Source organism: Macrosteles quadrilineatus, unplaced genomic scaffold, assembly GCF_028750875.1.
Source record: "Macrosteles quadrilineatus isolate MER2022 unplaced genomic scaffold, UCM_ALF_1.0 Scaffold_4__1_contigs__length_99947679, whole genome shotgun sequence".
NCBI classification, from domain to species: Eukaryota; Metazoa; Arthropoda; class Insecta; order Hemiptera; family Cicadellidae; genus Macrosteles; species Macrosteles quadrilineatus.
The window spans coordinates 52,091,573-52,113,194 of NW_026542597.1; the positions used below are offsets into that span (position 1 = coordinate 52,091,573).

At 36.6% G+C, this 21,622-nt stretch overlaps 1 protein-coding gene across 1 annotated transcript in view; it reads right to left on the bottom strand.

Moving 5' to 3' along the window:
- Nucleotides 1–435: 435 nt before the first annotated feature.
- LOC128991982 (chromatin-remodeling ATPase INO80) overlaps nt 436–21,622 on the bottom strand; it is a 29,163-nt gene continuing 7,976 nt past the window's right edge. Inside the window, exons 6-31 of the mRNA XM_054415304.1 lie at nt 21,238–21,414; nt 20,414–20,512; nt 19,171–19,329; nt 18,259–18,428; nt 17,640–17,838; nt 16,959–17,046; nt 16,470–16,585; nt 15,827–16,002; nt 13,326–13,528; nt 12,846–12,986; nt 12,306–12,415; nt 11,942–12,143; nt 11,093–11,192; nt 10,373–10,616; nt 9,014–9,142; nt 8,502–8,727; nt 7,919–8,046; nt 7,417–7,511; nt 7,228–7,300; nt 6,848–7,006; nt 6,290–6,392; nt 5,365–5,465; nt 5,006–5,086; nt 4,814–4,895; nt 3,889–3,981; nt 436–2,575 (exon numbers count right to left, since the gene is read on the bottom strand). Coding sequence (XP_054271279.1) covers nt 2,382–2,575; nt 3,889–3,981; nt 4,814–4,895; nt 5,006–5,086; nt 5,365–5,465; nt 6,290–6,392; nt 6,848–7,006; nt 7,228–7,300; nt 7,417–7,511; nt 7,919–8,046; nt 8,502–8,727; nt 9,014–9,142; nt 10,373–10,616; nt 11,093–11,192; nt 11,942–12,143; nt 12,306–12,415; nt 12,846–12,986; nt 13,326–13,528; nt 15,827–16,002; nt 16,470–16,585; nt 16,959–17,046; nt 17,640–17,838; nt 18,259–18,428; nt 19,171–19,329; nt 20,414–20,512; nt 21,238–21,414 — 3,648 coding nt within the window. The 3' untranslated portion in view covers nt 436–2,381. The remainder of the gene's footprint in view (nt 2,576–3,888; nt 3,982–4,813; nt 4,896–5,005; nt 5,087–5,364; nt 5,466–6,289; nt 6,393–6,847; nt 7,007–7,227; nt 7,301–7,416; nt 7,512–7,918; nt 8,047–8,501; nt 8,728–9,013; nt 9,143–10,372; nt 10,617–11,092; nt 11,193–11,941; nt 12,144–12,305; nt 12,416–12,845; nt 12,987–13,325; nt 13,529–15,826; nt 16,003–16,469; nt 16,586–16,958; nt 17,047–17,639; nt 17,839–18,258; nt 18,429–19,170; nt 19,330–20,413; nt 20,513–21,237; nt 21,415–21,622) is intronic.

The following is a 21,622-nucleotide window of genomic DNA, read 5'->3' on the forward strand; positions in this document are numbered from 1 at the left end:
TTTAATCAATCAATACAATATTGTTGTTGACAACTTTTTTGTGTGTGAAAAACTCCTGATTGGTGGGTGGGCATCACTGATCTTGTAACATCTGTTGTTTACAAAACTGGCGGTTGGTTGCAATACGGGTGACTGCGGCGGTTCTGTATTTGAGACTTCCAAGCCTAGGAGTCATGTAAGGCTGAGTCATGTTATATTGTTTTGTTTCGTGTAGACAGTCTGTTTACGTGTTCTTGAGTGAAGTACACCTAGTAAAATAACCTTAGTGGAATATATTCAGTGGATTAGAAATGTGTTGTGTTGTTTATTGAAAGTTACATTTATATTGAATGTTTCAAATCAATATTTTTTATTGTATTATGATTAGATAAACCCAAGTCTGTTTTGTCTTTTGGTAAAAATAAAGAAGTCATAATTATTGTTCTTATCATGATATTTTTTATTTCATTCTTTTTTACAGTTTATCAAAAATAAATGTTACTCTAAAAAAAATTACAAGCGTTAGACATATAATTACGGATCAATGCATTCCTTAGTGAGCGTCTTACGTATATATTACAACAATTGTGGTCATAAAACTTGTAAAAAATTATTTTAATAAAAAATAATTAACTTTAACAAAATTTCAAAATACATTTTTTAACCTCAACCAAACTATGATTGCGTAGGGAGTAGGATCAGCCGCCGCTTGGGAAGTGTTAAGGGTACGTTCTACCTCAGCTCGGGCTTCAGTAGCTATGTTGAGCCATTGAACAGCGCCGAGAAGCGCTTGCAGACGTTCACGGCAACTGCCTTTGTAAACTACCCATACATGCTAGTATAAAACAATGAGTGGGGTTTTACAGAACAAAGAACAATCTATGTGATCCTGGTTTTAGAATTTTAAAGTAACAATTCTATAATAAGTTAAAGCAGTTTAGAATTGCCGTTTTTCGTCTACATTCAGTAGAAGATTTTCAGTCTTTGTGGTACAATAATAAACATTTTGCAGCCATCATATTTTAGATAATTTAATTCTCTTCAAAACGATGCCCTAATTTTGATTCTATGTGAAATATAGCCTTCGGAAACACTGTTACCCCAGACCCTTGCATTTACACAAAACGCCTTAAAGGTGAAAATTTGAAAAAATCTATTAAATCTTTGAAAATGTCAGACAAAACCCCAAATTACCCTGTTCCAAAGACCCGATCTTGCTGATTCCCGAACTCATTCCCCTACACCTCCAAGCCAAATTTCATCAATATCAGACCCAAATTACTCAAGTTATTGTGTTCACGCACACATATATAACAAATTGAACAAATAGTGTTTTTGGCCTCTGGGGACATCAAAATGTAAAAGTACATCGATACCGAGCCTAAGTCTTATTGTGCCACCTAAGAGAATAGCTACTTTCCTATAGGGAAATTCGCTTATCAGATATGAATATTTTATAAACAAGTGTTCAACATGAAACTACAAAAAATGAGACTACAGAGCATACAACATTAGTATGGTAAGATAACTAGTGTTATGTTTTTAATGATTCATAATATTAAAGGCTCAAAAACTAGTTTTTCCCTTGAATTATTTTTTAATAAGTTATATAATATAATTTTTCATATTATCTTACTTTTTTAACTTTTAACTTTTTTTAAGATTTCACAAGCTTAAAAACGATTATTAAAAACGGTATCATAATATTAACAGTAATAAAAAAACATACCATCTATGACTACAATAATAGTAAATTTATTTATGCACAGCACATTATTGGCAACTATACACTATTTAAAATCAATCTTAATCTATTTTTTTATCTGAACTCTAAAAAAATTGTAAATTTGAAATGTACTTTTAAAGCTTAGTAAATAAGAAAAAGACATGTAAAATGTAAAAGTGATCTTGATCTTAAAAAATAATTAGTTAAGACAAAAAAAACTTCAGCGGATAGCAACTTACAAAAAAGATGATAGCTGTATCTATAGTATACAACAAAGATAAGTAAAATTAGTCTTCAAAATAATAAAATTCCAATAAATTAATTATATTCCAACATGTACAAGAATCCAAAATTACATACAACACAGCTATACAACTTTCTTTTCCACCAACATTAACTGTAAAAAAAATTACACAGGCATACAACATAATCTAACCTCTTTATTACATATTTACAATGATCATTTTACAAAAGAAGTCACAATACTTAAACACTAATGTTTGTTTAAATGATAGGACAAAAACCGTCAAAAAAGTATATATAAAAGTACTTGTAGATTATAGTAATGTACAAAGGTTGTTGAACCAAGGGCAATGGTGAAACAAAGCCCTTTGAATCAAGCACAATGGTTATACAAAGTTGGTTCTCAGTGGATGATGATGGTTTACTCCAAATCTCAACTAGTGTCTCTGTCTAGTGGCATTATCTCCAGGTCCTGCATGTAGTATCCGAATGTTGGCGCCGCAGTGGTGGTGGTAGTCGTCCCCAGACCTCGCCCACGTTGCCGTGGCGACCCTCGCCCTCCAACGTGTCCCGGCCCCGAGGGTCGTAGTCTAGGTCTCCCTGGCCCTCTTTTGATGCCTTGCACCCCTAAGACATACAACAATTACAACAATCACCGAGTAAATCTGTACAGGTTTATGTGAGGATAGCCATAAGTAGTCTTACCTGAGTATGAGAGATCACAACACACAGAACCTAATGCTGTTTGAAAGAACTGGAATATGTGAAGTATAAAGTTTAGTTTTTCATGTGCCTGAGTGGATTAATTCCCACCGAGGTAAGCCAAACTCAGGTAAGGTAAACTCAGGTCACTCGGGTAAGGTATTGTTATCTTCACAAAAATCCTTGAAACCTGGGTCCTTGAAATGAATATCCTTCACTTAGTATATTGTTGCACGGGGAATTTTTCCAGGGTTATTTAATACGAGGTGTCATAGTTTAACAACAAAGCCACAAAAATATAAAAATCCTAATGAAACAAACCTTAATAGTCAGAACATTTCCAAAACAAATAGACCTAAATTATGTATCTATTAAATATATTCAGGATTATGTTTTTTTACTAGAAAATATCCTACATTTCCAACTTACTGCAGCAAAAACAGCTGTTTTTAATACATGCGTTGCGGGTCTAAAGTAGCTATTTTACTCCCTACATAATAAATAGACTTTTTGTCTCTAGGGAGTAAAAGTCAGCTGTTGTAAACTTTGATTGAAAGAAATAGCATGTATCAAAATTATTTATCGGTGGATTAAATCGGCTGCAGTTTATTGTTGCATTCTTGTCAATAGTTTGACGTATCGATTAGTATAAAGTAATGTACAACACAATAGAAACAGAAAAAAATGATTGAATCACTTAATAAACAGCTGCTTACTTGCATTAGCAAAATTGAAAACAAGTTGAAAGTCGTTTAGAGAGGTTCTCTTATTAAAAGTATTTTCGTTTTCTAACTTGGTTTGTTAAATAATGTTGCAATATGACAAAAAATATAGTTCATCACACCGACAAAAGGTGTCTTTTCAACCCTTGCTCATTTTCCGACCTCGGTTTTTTGCCTCACCAGTGAAACTTGAGCTCGGGTTGAAACAAGTCACTTTACACCCTAGTGATGAAATATACTATTGTTAGACACTGACAGTACATATAGAGTTACTAATGCTCAATGGGGTGGTAAGAAAATCTTCTATCCATAACAATACCCACATTGATTACACACTATATTCACTTAGTCACTGGCATTAATGATCTGATACCCTGTGATTTCTGGATAAAGTGCATCAGTGTTTAATATTTACGACTTTACAACACTACTTGGACTAGAGCTTTCTTTGCCAATGTTGACCAAGAGACAGACTATTTGACTTAAGAGCTTGGTTAACTTAATGAGTGTGCATACCCAGACTGATGGAGCTGGCCTGGATGGCTCCTCTAGTCAATCCTCCTCGTCTGGAACCCCTCGGCCTCCCTCTCTTGGACCCATGACTCCTCACTGGAACATCAACCATCGTCAGTAACTACCCACACACTTGTCTAGTTAATTATACTACACTGATCTTGGAAGTTGTACAGTTTTAAGTTTTAAAGGAATTACTTCACTTTTCAGTGAAGAAGTAAACAGATGCACAAAAGTGCTTACTTGTTACTTGCCTACAATTACCAAAAAAAAAGAAAAAGTTAATTGCTTCATTTGGGTAACTGTTTTGTCCAACATTGGTTTTCTGGAGGAATTTGTAACTGTATGCTATAATTTTTAATTCATCAGATGTAATTTTTTTACTCTGGATGATATGAAATGGATTGAACCAATTGAGGGATATATTCCAATTAAATTGTACTGTATAACCATGCGTCCATGCATACACATACACAGCAACTAGACTGCCAGCTCTTAGGGAAGTTTTTCTAACAAAACATTGTTTGACAGCTCAAATTACTTAGTTCCCTTCCATGTAAAAGGATTGTGCTACTAAGGATTAACTGCTTATTGTCTGTATAATACTGTAGTAATTCTGTATAGTCATGTCACTAGGTCTACAGCACATTGAGGTGGCAAACCAACTATATCTCTAGTAGAGGTATATGATCAATCCCATAGCAATGGGGACACGAACATCAACTTAAGTTGCAGGTTTGCTGCCATAACACATTTTTGTTTGTGAAAGCTTTAGTCAATTTGTAGAACACGTGTCAAACATATGTGAACCACAGAGAGTTGTGAGGGCAAAAATTAAAATTGACTCCTATAACAACCAGATAATTTTACACTAGGGCTTTTCCTTACTAATTAGACTTAAATTAAATTGATCAACTGTTCAACATACCTGGTGGTAAGACGTCATTGGAAGGTCCATCAACGTCCACCACTAGAGCATCACTGCTAGTGTCATCCAAGAAACCGCTGGCCTGTACAGAGCATCAGTGGTCAGAGCATTACGTAATTGTTACTATCAACTAATATCAATAGTTGCAGACAGTAACTTTTTAAGAACAGAGGAATGTTAAAACAGACTCACCTCACTCTGTGCTGGACTGGCTGGAGTTGAATCGAACCCTTCTTCAAAACCTTCTTCCAGCTTGATATGTTTCACTGGCTCCTATAATCACCATTGTTGTAAAAAAATTTAACATTTGGATTTGTTTTAGTATAAATTATTTCAAACGTACTTTAAAAGCTTACTTAAGGTTATTGAAAACAAAAATAAAGATTAAGTTTGTATAAGCATGTATATAGATGAATGGAAATTCAAATATTGTAAGAATAATATAATTAAATGAGTCTTAGTAATCAATCAAATAATTGCTCAATTAATTGTTTAACAAAACTATACAAAATTATCATTAAGTAATATTTTAATTTTATAAAAACAAGAACCTTAAAAGGTCCAAATGTCTGCTTCCGTTTTCTTTCCTTCTCCTTTTCCTTTTCAGCTTTGTACTCTTCTGCCTTCCTCCTTTCTGCTTGCTTCTGGCGATCTAAAATGTATTGATAAATCAATATGACTATGTAATATTATTGTTACAAAAAATTCATTCAATAGTGATAGATTTATTTTAATGATTTGCCTGGTTTAATATAGCCTAGGTGAAGTATACTCTATACTACTATTTTTTTTTTACTTAACCGCCATGTTAAACTTCCCTATCCCAAGGGTGATGTATACAACTTCCTTACTTCTCGAGTGATGTAAAGTTGAAAAAAACTCACTCGGTGATGTAATGAAACCCATTTAAATAACATTGAGTGGATAACTTAAAAAATATACCTCTATGGAGCCAACGACGTTCAACGCTAGAAATCAGCTGTGTGTTTGGATTTTATTGTTATGCTTTGAAGAATTTTCCTAACCTAGCTTTTGTTTGTAAATGAACGTTACTGTTAGAAGATGAGTGAAATTGATAATGAAGCATATTGCTCGTAACCTCCTGAATATTGTCGGGTCAGGTAAAATCTTGTACGTTACACGTTACGCAAGAGCGTGTTTACATCACTTAAGTAAATTATGCAACTCGCTTCCGCTCGTTGCACAACATTCACCTGCGTGATGTAAAAACGCTCTTACTACACTTGTAATGTAAATAGCTATAAATAGTATACACACTCAGGAAGAAAGAGAAAGGAAACCATGGGCCAAAAAATAGTTTGAGACAGCAAAAATAACACAAAACGCAAAATAATGGGGTTAGAAACATAATTTGAGCTCTATTTATTTTATAATAGAAACTCCAAGGAGTGCTGCAGTTGATCTAGAGAATAAAAATTTAAAAGATGCAGGATCGTCACAATGATATATTCTTACACTTTTTCTCGATTTCTTCGTCGTCCAGTAGTAGGGACACAACCTCTTTGGGTTTCAAAGTGTCAGATTTAAAGTTTCCACCACTGATCACCATACGCTGAATCTGAAAATTTCATTATAACCATTACAAAAACTATTACATAATTTCACTTATTATTTTTAACCTACTATACCAAAAAAGTATAGTTTGAGCATAAAATACAGGAGCCTACTTAGATTTGCTTTTGACATAATGAAATTTGAAACTAGTCAAACATGGCATTTGAAACTTTTAAAATACAAGCAGTAACACGACATCCAAAGAAATCTAGTTAAATTGGATTACACTCTAAAAACCAATAAGTCATACAAAATCCACCTTTGCTTTTTTTACATCCTGAGAACAAACAGTGTGCTGTTAAACATTGTACAGATATTTCCTACAATTTTGGTGTTCCTTTTCACCTTTGGACATTCTTTAGCTCCTAATATGCAATGCATCTGGGTATTCTAGACGTAATTATTCAAAATTTTCTCCACAATAACCATCTCAATGTTTCAAATCTCTATATAACTCACCTCACTCTTTTCTCTGGCCCTCTGCAGTATCCTCTCCTCTATAGTTCCCTTACAGATGAGTCTGTAGACTGTCACTTGTTTGGTCTGGCCCAGTCTGTGAGCTCTGTCCATGGCCTGTTGGTCCACTGTGGGGTTCCAGTCACTGTCGTAGAATATCACCTGTCAAACAACAATGTACTATGTCAAAACAAAAGTGCAAGGTCAGTGACTTTCATGGAGGTCATCATGATTCAAACCCTTATCACTCTTAGGATTGCCAAAAGAGTTCCGGTTAACCTGGGTTCTGGTTTCATGAAACCCAGTTAAGTTGGGTTTTACTGTATGTATTTACTTTTACATCAAAGCATACATTTTATTGATAAATAAAGCTCGTCCCATACCGTGTCAGCTGCTGTCAAGTTGATGCCGAGACCTCCAGCTCTTGTACTCAAGAGAAACACAAAGATGTCTGTTCTGGAACACACAATTTGTAAATGTTAACATTCAATTCAACACTCTGTCTGAGACTGTTTCAATGGTCAGTTTGCTTTACAAACTTGGAAAGACTGAAAGGAGTTAACAAGACTTACCTAGCCTGGAAATCAGCGACCATGTCCCTTCTATCAGATATCTTGGAAGAGCCATCAAGCCTCATGTATGTTAGTTTGCGATGCCACATGTATTCCTGAAATATAATGATCTAATTTAAAAGGCTACATTGGAAATATGTTGATGACATTAGAGACCTCTGGAAAAAATTCAAATAACCAAATATAAGTGTGTTAATATGCAAAAAAACATAGTACAGTACATGTTTGTAGTGATTCTTCATCCAATTCAAAATTAGAGCACCATCAAAATACTCATTGATACTTAGGCTTAAAACTCGATGACCAAAATGATTTTTTGACTTTATATTCTTAAAAACCGGTATGGATGAAGTACAATTAGAATAGTTAAATGATTGAATCTGCTCTTTTAGTTAATATTTTTTTATGCAAGTTGTAAAAGTGCATTAACTATTCAAATGACAACGATGGTAAAAGTTAACATAAGGAACTCGGAGATCCAAAAGTGAGTGTTATACTGTACCTCCAACAAATCTATCATACGTGTCATCTGTGAGTAGATGAGGACTCTGTGACCTTGCTGCTTGAGCCGTTCCAACAATGTGTCCAACACAAACAGCTTGCCACAGTCTGTGACTAGTGTCTCCTTGTCTGTTAACAGTACAAACATCAGTGATCTACAAAGACTTGGCAGTGCACTGAAGACATTAGTTTCCCAAATATCAATGAGATAGGAACTAGTTGGCTTAGTGTACTGAGAATGTTATCTATGACATCAATGTTGTAAAAAGTATTAAAGTATTAAGTGCATGTTATCGTTGTAAATCTCATGTTATCAATGGAAGAGCATCATACAACAGATACAACATTCACCTCAAGATAAGATCAAAAAACTTGGTTCATTGTTAACCGTTTCCTAAAGTAGGCCTAGAAATAGTTAGCCCTTTTACTATGACTATTTTATCATGATTTTGATTTTGGCATTTTTTAAAATACATTTCTACCCTAAATACGCATAACAAATTACTTGACAGAGCAATTAACTTTATGTCTTAACTTAAGACAACTACATTAATACAAAGTATTGATTATCGTGGCTACAGTACCTGGTATGGATATGTGAGACCAGCCAGTTAGAGGTGTGACGGCTGCCAGTCCGCCCAGTTGTGGAGGTTGGAAGCACAGTGGTGCTGTGAGGTAATGTTGCGCCAGTCGTGGACTGCCGTACCACACACACTCCAGGCCCTGCCTGGTGCTGCACTGCTGATGAGCAAGGAGCCACCAGGCGGCACGTCGGCTGCTGCTGTATAGCTGCCATGTCTTAGCCTCCACCTGGCAAGTATCACAGTGCCAAAAATTTCAATTGTCATTTTAACAATCTCTCGATTTTCACTGAAATTAGTTTTTTAGAACAAGTGAGCACATGGCTTAGGAATGTGTTAAGAAAGAAAGGATAGTAAACCCAGCTTCCCCCAAAAAATATTAGTCAGATGACAGCACACACTGAATTTACAACACAATCAGCATGATATATTGCCTCTTCAAGAGGATAGTTTAATCAAGTATACTATATTTCATTAGTGGATTTTTTACTGAAAAATAATAATAAATTCTTTACCTTGGGGTGGGTGTCGTACAGGAACCTCGGCAGCAGTGTAGGATGACACTCCAACACTAGGGGAGGTCTCTCTACATGAGGGAACTCTGGGTACACCCTGTCATTGGAAGTGGAGGCACCTGTCTCTACCTGGAATACCATTGGAATATCATTGTCTTCTACGATCACGACAACATTCTGAACACATCCCGTGGTTGTGAGGACATCATCGTCTTTTGCTATTGCGGCGAAATCCTGAAAATCTTCTGTGGTCATGGAAACATTGTTATTGTATTCTGCAATCTCGGTTATTCTCGACCACAGTCGTGTGAGCATTACCATCATCACCCACGATCGCGGAAAAATATTGAAAATCTCCCACAGTCGCATGGACATTATTATATCAATCAAGAAATTTTGTTAACACAATAATTACCAATATGGTATGGTTTTGGTTTGCAATATAAATTGAGATAAAACATGAATGTACTCATATGTGAATTGTAGCTAAATTACTTTTAATATTTATTAATTACTGTATTTTCAAGAAGAATATTTAAATTTAATGAAATATAAATTAGTGAAGAAGAAAAAACTATATTCAAAAATACCATTCTAAAATTAAATAGTGTCTAGGTAGGAAATATTTCTTTTGTACTGTCCAGTGTCCAGGTGTGAAGTAATTGTTGGAAGGAAAGCTAAAGAAAAGGAAGAAAATGTGCTTGTGGTGGAAGATATAGAGAGAGATGGATGTGGGAGCCAAGTCTCCAGTGATTTAAATATCCAAAAGTAAAAATTAACATTCAGAATACATATAAATATTGAATATAAAGAGACATAAAGAAAGAAGAAAATCACTATTCAACAAAATTGGTAATATCAACTTTAATTAACACTTCAAAAACTCATCATCAATTTACAACCACCATCACACCATTGTGAATTTTGACTAAATTCAAGTGACTTTCAAATTAAGAACTTATAGCCTAAATTTTTTAATTCTCATTATTAGCCTATCTCATATTATTTAGCCTATATTAGTACTGTATAAATTAAGTTAATCAGCCTATCAGAATTCCATACCCGGCACGAACCAACCCCTAGATTAAGATAATTTTCTCTCCAAATTGTTAACTAGCCTAGCCCATCAAAAAAAACCTAAACCAAAATATAATTTCACTATCTTAGCCCAATGAGATTATTGTAATAGCTATAGAACCTAAATATATTTTATTGTAACTTTATTGTAATTTTATTATCTAATTTAAGTAAATTCATATTTTGAAATTCATTAATAAAGAGGAGTAGGTTACAAAATAAATATCTATTTGGTTGGGAATTGAGGTTTATGATGTCTAGATTAGTTGAGGCATGTCTCACCTGAGGTGCCAGCTTCCTGCATCTCATCACTCTATGTTCCACAGTCTCGGGCGTGCTGTGCAGTGTGACGGTGTTGTGGGCGAACACACACAGGTGGCCTTGAGCATTTGTGAACACCAGCTCCGAGGGCACAGTGGTGCTCCGTGGCGCCACCAACACACTGACTCCGCTGGTCCTCTCCCACCACACCTGTCTGTGGCGGAGCAGTGGTCGTCGCTCTACCTCCTCCGCCAGACTCAACCATCTGGAACAAACCAGCAAATCAGCTAAACTCACCGTCTATGGTCTGTAACATAACCTTAGACCAGATTGTTAGGATTTTTTAGTAGATAGGTTGAACAGTACACTTACCTTGCTTACGAAAATACTTAAAAGTACACACTAAAACAAATAAAACAAAGTTTTCAGAACTAATATCCCCTCTAATGTTGTACAGAATTTGTTCTTGTTGTAGACTGTGTTCAAACATTCCAAAACTCAAATTCTTTTGTTATTTTTTAAGAGGTTGCCAATCTCTGTTCCTCAATAACTGAAGAACGTTTCCAGCAAATTAAAGGGTGAGCCGGTGTAGTAGAAGACTGTACTGATAAAATGAAGTTTCATGGATTTTTACTTTTAGTCTGTCGCATTACCAGCTGAACAAATGACCGCTAAATCACAGAATCACATCCTTACTGTTTTGCTTATGAAAGACAAAATACAACTGTTTATTCAACTTACCTATTTAAAAGACCACCAATTGTCAACTGGAACACATCTTCTGGTGAAAGTCCAATAAGACGAGAGAATCCAAAGAAGTCAGAGCAATCAATCTCATTTTCTGAGAACAGAAAAAAAATATCACTGGAATCATATAGTTGGATGTTGTTTGTTTTGACTTCATATTCAAAATTAACCTTGATATATAGAAGGACACACAATACAGAGAGAACAGGGTTCACTATTAAAAGAAGCAAGCATAGGAAAGCCAGAAGGAAAACAACCATTAGAAAGACCCAAGAGATGATGGAAAAGTGTCTCCAAGGACGTCAGAGAAGTGGGGGCAGCGGTGGAAGAGGCGGAAGATAGAGAGAGATGGAGAGCAGTTGTTGGTGCAGCCAAATCCCGCCTAGGGCTTAACGGCCATAAATGAGTGTGTGAGTGAGTGAGTGTGTAACATAATAAAATACCCTGGTTCACGTCCGCACCACTTAGTTTTCTTTTTATTCCATTAATTACACTTACATTTTTCCACTTAAATGACAGCGCTAAACACTTAAATAAATAGGCCTAATCAACATCCATTTTTTATTACTTTGAATAACAAATTCAGGATACCTAATTGAATTAAAGAATGAACTGTTTTTCAGGTCATTATATGAGTAGCAATTATTTGAATGAATTTCATCAGACTAACCAATTTTCTAATTCTGCACCAAATTATAAAGAATGATTCAACTTGAGTTGGTATTTATCAGATTACTTTTATTGACATTGAATTTACTTTTTAGATCAATCACTTGTCACAGTGGATACATTAACAAATGTATCCGACACTAATGTATTAGCAGTTGAAGGCTGTAGAGTCACCTGAGAACAGCGACTGGTGCACATACTGCTGGTGTAGTATACTGAGCAAGTTGTACAGTAGATGGTCTGTGCTGGGCAGAGCTCTGTGTAACATTGCCTCCTCAAACACCAGTCTAGGTGTAACGTAGAGACTCTCCCCACATTGCGTCCACAGTGGAGACTTGGCTTCTTGCCTCTCAAACAGCTCGGGGTGGTTGCAAACCTAGTCAACAATACAAGTCAGGCTGCGGTTACATTTTTAAATCGTGTTGTTCACTCTGAGCAGATACAATTTGTTTACTTCTGGTATATACAAAATTTTAAAAACAAAACTGACTGGTCTTATCTACTGATAATGTTAGTGTCAGCTGGTTCGCACACCCACCTTTCGGAACTGCATGACCAAGTTCATGAGACTGGATGTGATGCTCTGTGAAGATTGGTATGGGCCAGACGAGTGAAGCAGATCTTCTATTCTTATCTTCTTCTTCAAAGCTGTTGTAACAAAATTTATAATGTTATCAAAACCGGTAAATGGTAATTCAACCAACATTTTAACATTTGAATACTGTAGGAAACTTATTTTTCAAATAATAGAAGAGCTTATTGACGCCTATGGAACAAAAGTGCAAGAATATAATATAAAAGAATGTTTATGGACATAATTTCAATGTATCACCTAAAATAAATCTAAACTCAATTGTCTGTTTCCATAATAACAACATTTGGTAAATCTCTTCCTTTTAACTGTCCTTACAGAAGAAAATGTAAATCCCACCAAGATTATAGTCTAACCATCATTTGTTTAGTATATTAACGATTTATTGGGTTAAACGGTATTGGGGGAAATAGTCAAGTAGGGTAATTTATGTCCCAGAGTCATAGCAACTATGTTCGATCGGTTTGACAGTTGTATTGCACCTACCAGAGTAGAGCACCTTCTGCCGAGTAGTCAGGGGACAGCAGACCATAATCTCTATTTTGTCCGAGAGCTCGTTTTCAACGTCCTTCTTGATTCTGCGCAACATGAAGGGCTTCAGGATCAAATGCAGGCGAGACAAATGTCCTACAAAAAGACACAAGCATTTATAGAAGAGTGCAACAAACAAGAGATACTTTACAATATTTAGACCCATATAATGTTATAGTCGATAAACTTAATAAACAACCTTGTGTAGCAACAACCTTTTGACTTCAGTATTGAAAACCATGTTGGATGTAATCACTTTCCAAAAATAGTAAATTACCATGACCTTTGAGTTCTTTCTATGTTTACTTAAAAGAAAAAATATCTAATTATATGAGAGAAATAATCAGAATACCAAATTACTTACATAAAACAAATTGAGGTAAAAACAACATACCTTTAAATACCAAGTAAGAGACACATTAGATGAATACTCACTTTCATCAATACTGGTCTTGTTTTCTGCATGGCTCTCAATGTCTTTTGAGAACCACTCGTTGAACTCATCGTGAGAGTCGAACATTGTAGGCATGATGAAGTGCAGCAGAGCCCACAGCTCAGCCATGCTGTTCTGTATGGGAGTCCCACTCAGCAACAGACGGTTACGACAACTGAATCCCAGCAACAACTTCCATCTCACACTGTCAAACAGTAACAAAACAGTCAGTACAAACATTGTAGGCATGATGAAGTGCAGCAGAGCCCACAGCTCAGCCATGCTGTTCTGTATGGGAGTCCCACTCAGCAACAGACGGTTACGACAACTGAATCCCAGCAACAACTTCTATCTCACACTGTCAAACAGTAACAAAACAGTCAGTACAAACATTGTAGGCACATTGAAGTGCAGCAGAGCCCACAGCTCAGCCATGCTGTTCTGTATGGGAGTCCCACTCAGCAACAGACGGTTACGACAACTGAATCCCAGCAACAACTTCCATCTCACACTGTCAAACAGTAACAAAACAGTCAGTACAAACATTGTAGGCAAGATGAAGTGCAGCAGAGCCCACAGCTCAGCCATGCTGTTCTGTATGGGAGTCCCACTCAGCAACAGACGGTTACGACAACTGAATCCCAGCAACAACTTCCATCTCACACTGTCAAACAGTAACAAAACAGTCAGTACAAACATTGTAGGCATGATGAAGTGCAGCAGAGCCCACAGCTCAGCCATGCTGTTCTGTATGGGAGTCCCACTCAGCAACAGACGGTTACGACAACTGAATCCCAGCAACAACTTCTATCTCACACTGTCAAACAGTAACAAAACAGTCAGTACAAACATTGTAGGCACATTGAAGTGCAGCAGAGCCCACAGCTCAGCCATGCTGTTCTGTATGGGAGTCCCACTCAGCAACAGACGGTTACGACAACTGAATCCCAGCAACAACTTCCATCTCACACTGTCAAACAGTAACAAAACAGTCAGTACAAACATTGTAGGCAAGATGAAGTGCAGCAGAGCCCACAGCTCAGCCATGCTGTTCTGTATGGGAGTCCCACTCAGCAACAGACGGTTACGACAACTGAATCCCAGCAACAACTTCCATCTCACACTGTCAAACAGTAACAAAACAGTCAGTACAAACATTGTAGGCATGATGAAGTGCAGCAGAGCCCACAGCTCAGCCATGCTGTTCTGTATGGGAGTCCCACTCAGCAACAGACGGTTACGACAACTGAATCCCAGCAACAACTTCCATCTCACACTGTCAAACAGTAACAAAACAGTCAGTACAAACATTGTAGGCACGATGAAGTGCAGCAGAGCCCACAGCTCAGCCATGCTGTTCTGTATGGGAGTCCCACTCAGCAACAGACGGTTACGACAACTGAATCCCAGCAACAACTTCCATCTCACACTGTCAAACAGTAACAAAACAGTCAGTACAAACATTGTAGGCACGATGAAGTGCAGCAGAGCCCACAGATCAGCCATGCTGTTCTGTATGGGAGTCCCACTCAGCAACAGACGGTTACGACAACTGAATCCCAGCAACAACTTCCATCTCACACTGTCAAACAGTAACAAAACAGTCAGTACAAACATTGTAGGCATGATGAAGTGCAGCAGAGCCCACAGATCAGTCATGCTGTTCTGTATGGGAGTCCCACTCAGCAACAGACGGTTACGACAACTGAATCCCAGCAACAACTTTCATCTCACACTGTCAAACAGAAAACAAAACAGTCAGTACAAACATTGTAGGCATGATGAAGTGCAGCAGAGCCCACAGATCAGTCATGCTGTTCTGTATGGGAGTCCCACTCAGCAACAGACGGTTACGACAACTGAATCCCAGCAACAACTTCCATCTCACACTGTCAAACAAAACACAGTCAGTGCAAACATTGTAGGCATGATGAAGTAAAGCAAACTCACAGCCCAGCCATGCTGTTCTGTATCTGTATAACCTAGTTCTTCAACTAAAACAAAGTTTGATCAAGAATACTCTGCAGGTTTTTGTTAAGAACACCAAAATTTGCATGATCCATCAACAGACAACAATGTGTGTAAAAGGGGATGACAAACCTATTGACCAGGGGATACTTCAGTGTGCACATTTCACACCAGCCATTCTAGACCTCAACACTTTGCCTGAAGCCAGAAGCTTCACCTGAACATGTTTCATAGCTCAGGTTTTCTTTATTTATACTACATATCACTCTGGATCACTCTTTAAAATAATAAGCTTATCAGTAGTAGACAGGCTAATAGTTAGTTTATTTTTTTGTCCTAGAATGCCAGGTTCACATTCCACCAATTGCTTGGAACGCTTGAAACTTACAAGATTCAAGATCACCTTGCAGGTCAGGTAAAGTTACATTCGTGGATAAGATAATGGGGACTGAGGAGTTGGGCTCGTGCTACTCAGGGTTGAAGTCCAACCCTTGGGTCCTTGTTAGCTTGTCCATGACTATAGTTGCATCCTCACCTGCTAGTGCTCTTGATGGCCTGAGCCTCGTCCAAGATCAGGTATTGCCACTTGATGCGGTTGAAGTACTTGAAGTCTGTTATGACCAGCTGATAGCTGGTAATCACCACGTGGAAACTGGCCTCTTGCGTGTGCAGATCCTTTTGGTCCCAAAACTGCCGCAAGATTTTTCTCTCCTGCACAATAAAAAATTCTTCCTTGTCATATCAGATCTCCTCATCAACATGATCAGAAATTAGACAGGCATTATCATAAATTTACATCATTATCATTAGATCATTAAGGTCAGGTAGTCACAATGCTGTGTATTATAACTTGAATAAAGTAGAACCCCTCATGTCTGACCAAGATGGGACTGGGAAATAGTCGGAATGGTCTAAAGGTCAAGAAAATGTTAATATTTTGCCAACACTGACCACTTTGTCAACAACCTTTATCTATATATTGAGTGAAGCACATCCAGTACATAGTAAAGGCTGATCTTCCTATCAAAACCATACTTAATATGTCTTTGGTGAACAATGAAAGTTCTCACAATATAAAGGGATTGCTTTCATTTTTTAACAAAATCCAATGATGAGTTCCGACAATAATTAGTGTCACACAGCCATTGTCTTACAGACAAACGATGCTGCAGGCTCACCTGAGGACTGCCCCAGTAAGGGACGACTTTGAAGTCTGGAACAAATCGAGCCATTTCCTGTTGCCAGTTGTGTAATGTAGATGCTGGAGAAATGATCAGAAATGGTCCCCAAACCGCTGAAAAATTAACTTGAATAAAACCATTGCTAGAAAAAAATTTCACTATTTTAAATCTGGCTTTATCTTTGTTTTCACTATCTAGGCAAATCAATCCAGTTTAAAAAAAATAAGGACATGTTTGTTTATAATTATTGTAGACTTTTACACAATACTTTTAAATGTTCATTATCGAGCCAACCCTCCTCATACCTCATATCTTTGAGATCAGCAAGCAATTTTTTACGAAGTTGAAATAATTAAGTCAATTAGGCCAAATCAAATCTCGTATGATAAGATACTTATTGATAAATTAATGAAAATGGAAAATCATAAATCAGTAATGTCAAGTCTACTCCAGCATCTTTTTTTTACAGTTCTTCTAAGTACTTACAGTATTTTTCTGCTATGTGACACAGGAATGCAATTGACTGCACAGTCTTTCCAAGACCCATTTCATCAGCCAAAATTCCGTTTATACCCTGAAAAACACAAACAGTTTTTAAGCCTACAACAATTTTATTAAAATCACAAACAAATTATAGGCTATACAAGTGTTTATGGTATATTGTTCAACTTGAACAGATTGTAAATTAAATAAAGTTAAAAAAAAAAAATAATAAAAATAAATTGTATTTTCCACAAAACACTTTCAGCCATGCTAATACCTAGTACGGTACGGTGCAATTAGTGAAAAAGCCATAACCCCAAAATCCAAAGTGAGAGTTTCTCTGTGGCTCCAAATTACAAAATAAGACTCCCCTTGTGCATCACCAAACCTACTGCTTCTTCTTAAGAAAAGGAACTAAAACCGAACGCGGTAGCTCAGTAGTAGCAACTTGTGCTGATAAGCCCCTACATTATCACTGGGGTCACCAATCACTATTTTTAGATCTTTGGATATAATATATCCATGCATATATATTAATGCTGTCTTGGTACCCAGCCCGCCAAACCCACTGCATATTGTCAGTTAAGGTAAAAAGACAGAAAATTGTTACAAAATTTTAAAATTTATGCTGCTATAGGCTATTGGTGGGTGAAATACTACGATAATACATGATGCAATACTTACTTGATCATACAGGTTGGCCAGCCAGTTCATGCCCTTCAGTTGGTAGCCCTTCAGTGTCCCCTTGAAGATGGCCGGCTGTGGCCTTTCTTCCTCCACTACCACAGGCTCATTCAGAATAGATCCAAACTGTCGAGATCGCTGCTCCTCTGCCTCAAAAGCACTCTTCACATTCAGCTTAACCTTTTCTTTCATAGACTCACTGTGAAAAGACAGTACGAGTAACTATAGTTTATGAACAGGTTTTTGACAAACATGTCTCTTGAACAGCCGTGTCATTTAATAGAAGCAACAGTAGTGGATGTGTAAACAATAGTTAACAACCCCCAACCGGCTAAACTATGTCTAGGTCTATGCCCCAAATTAGGAGAGGCACGCACAAACACTTTTTCTGCCACAACTCATTTTGGCCTAAGTCCTATGAAGTCAAACTATGTACATAACCTAAAACCAAGGCTGTTAACTGTCTTACAGTAACGGAATGCTACACAGACTGTAGAACTAGTCAAGGTTCTACTTTCAACTTGTTGTGAACTTAATTTTTAAAAACCTTGGAGTAGTTTGGTTCTCATGTGGATAACTTACTACTTCAGTTAATAAATCAAGAGACTGTTTCTATCACCTGTCGTAGTCGTCGATGGCTGCTAGTCTTGGGTTCTTCTCCTCCTCCAGCTGACTGAGAATCCTCAGCTGTTCCTCGTGTGAGGCGTTGCCCAGCTTGCGAGACATGAAGTGAGCGTACAGCTCTGTCTGAGTGATCAGGAAGTTCAGCTTCCGCTGCTGCCTCTTGGCCTACAAATAAACGAAATCACTCAAAACATGTATTTAAAATAATTGTCAAGGAAAAACAAGTTTGCTCATGTTCAGGGTTTTAGAGCTTAAAATTGTCATAATTGTCACCCCCCTGCCACCAATTTCTAATATGATCCATCAATTTATTAGGCCTAAACCACTTGGTCAGACAAAAGTCACTGCCAGACGTGTTACCCTTTGCAGTTCTATCCTCAGTGGCTTGGCTGAGACTAGATAAAACCGTCTATAAATTCTGACACAAACTGAAAAGCATAAATATAAAACTGTCTACCTATCTCATCTCATTTAGCCAGTGTAATATATAGACACCACCAAATCAGAATTTCAGACAGTACCACACTACTGTATTTTAATGGCTCATTCAACTATGTTCTTTTTGTATAAATATTGGTTAAAGCTGGCCCATATAGCTCAGAACTCTTTTATACAAAATTAAAAAAATAATAAATAACGTTCACTAATAAATTTTTTTTTTGTCCTGAGACGCTAGGCACGAGCCCGGGATTGTTTTTTACATTACTTCAGACTAAAACTAAACCTAGGGGTTGTTCACAAATACATTGGCAAGTCAGCAATTACATCAATCGGGGCACAGTTTCTTCTGTATGGATATGGTATATCTACTATTAGTACAGTATCCACAAGTCAATGCTAAGACCTACCAATGCTATGATAGTTGCCAAATTTCCTATGTTCCGTCTCTATGAGCTATGTAACTGACCTCCATGAGTTCGACGTCCATTTTGCGCTGTTCCTCAGCTTCTTTCTCCATCCTCCGCCTCGTTTCTCGCTCCACTCTGTCGTAGCGGCGCCAATGGCTCTGCATCTCTCGGGACAAACGCTTCGCTCTCCATATTGTCTCCTTCATATTTTTCTGGCTCTGAACAATTTTAATCATAAATAGTTTTTAATGACTGAACAAACTAAAAATACAGTGATGATACTTATTAATTACAAATACAAAAGTTTGTGATATAGTAAGATTTAATATTTTTAACTATAGTTTTAACCAAAAATACCCTTCTTGAGTAAATGTGTGATCTACACGTTTTAATGGTAGATGTAGATTTTGGGAGTACTACATACATTTTGTTTCCTTTCCACCTTTTAAAATCTTTTATAAAGAACCTTCATTAAGAACCCACAATACAGTGAGGCACGCTAATTTGGCACCTGATTATTATTTATTATTTGGCACCTCTAGTTATTACCTTAAAAACTTGGTGTCAAGTTTCTATTATGTAAAAAAAATCAATTTTAAAACTTAATGCCCTTAATAAGCTTTTGTTTGGTGTTATATGGATCAACAATTAGTTTAAATCTTTGCCTTTCAAGCTCACTTAAAAAAATGTTTAGGTAATCAGATATTTTTATTTGTAATTGATGGCGCTGCACAAACAGGATACAGTTAAAGGAGGTTTTTTTTTACCATAAAGCTAAAAAATAAAATAGCATAAAACACGTTTTAGAACCCAAAGTTAAAGAAAATTTAGCCCAAATATAAACTTACAGCTTGTTTCTTAAAGTAACGAATTTATGTCATAAGATAATTTCACCTCACCTTGCTAGAAAATATTTATAAACAACAAAATAATACTATATACCTTACAAACGAGTCCACTGAATTTGTTTTGTCCATCGTTACTTTTTGTGACAAATACAACTCACTTCTACAGTTTTGTTAACTTACTCAAGGCATTAACTATCGGATAATAGAATAGACATCCCATATATATGGACCAGCCAATTTTCATTAAAAGCGAGCGAGCCTTTTGCAAAATGTGCTATCCAGTAAATGTTTTTTTTTCTCTCACTAAGCGGTTGTTTCTAAAATATTTTATGTTACATAAAAGATTATATAGTTTACAATAACAAGATGTCTTTTCAGTGAGACTTGTTTTTTTTTTTTAATGAAGCCAGTAAATTACTACTGCATGTAAATGTAACATATTTTTCACACTCACCTGCATGGCCTTCTGTCTCCAGTATCTCATGCAGTATTGAGCCACTCTTCTGCAGCCGGTTAACACTTCTTTGTGGTTGTTGATTTTGGCTCTCTGAACCTAGACCACTCACTCAATAAGTAAAGTGACAAAAGGTTCCCTAGCACTAGCAGTACTATGATTCAAACCTCTACTAACAGATCTCACCTGCAACGGATAACAGAGATTGACGGCTAAAATAGTAGCGGTTGATTGAGATTCCACTGTATAACTTATATTTGAGATATTGGCAATGAATAATGATATGTATAACTAAATTTAAAAGTTCAAACAGGCCAATATATAATAAATTATTTTAATCCACAAGTGGTTTCAGAAACTAAGTTTCCATCGTCAGGCTATACTCAAAAAGAGCAATAGCTATAGAATCACTAATGGCAATAACAATAACTGATGGTTTAGTAATCTCAGTTTGGACACGGACACAAACTCAAGGTGTATTTTAACCGAATTTAGTTTAAAAATTATTTGACAGGGAGCACTTCAGTGCTTGTTGTCTGTTCATACATGTTTTGATCTCAATAGATTTAAATGATAAAAAGTACCATGATGGCATACTACAAGAAATACTTCACTTTAGATTAACAGATAGGACATCAAGTGTAGACACTGTGTGAAGCCTGATTGTCACTGCAGTGCGACTATTTTTTCAGTAAAATAATTGTCTTTAAATACCCAGAAAGTAGCGTACAAATATCCAAGTTTTACGAGAACAAAAGACATCAAGTGTAAATCACTTTTTGACACAAAAGACAGTTATAATAACGCAATGACACAAAACATACTTTCCCCAGCTCCTTCTTTGCCATTATCGCCCAAATCTTTCTTCTCCTGTGCGCCATGACTTCTGGGTTTTTCAGTTGCTGTGCCTTTTTCCTATTTTTCAGCATCTTACCCCCAAGGCCTTGAGTCTTGTTAAATCTGCCATCTGACCCACCGTCTTCAAAAATAGAGTCACGATCCTGAGGTAAAAATAAAGACATTTGTTTAAAGCTGGTCATTTTTAAATATGGAAAGTGGAATACTAAAAGGTTTTCACATCAAAATGAGAAAACTTGTTTCAATGATCACAAGAACTAGGTTAAACAATTAGGGTACCATGAAGATAGAGTAGGCAAGTGTCATTTCATGGATGTAAATTGACATAAAACAGTTTGTTAGAATTTATAA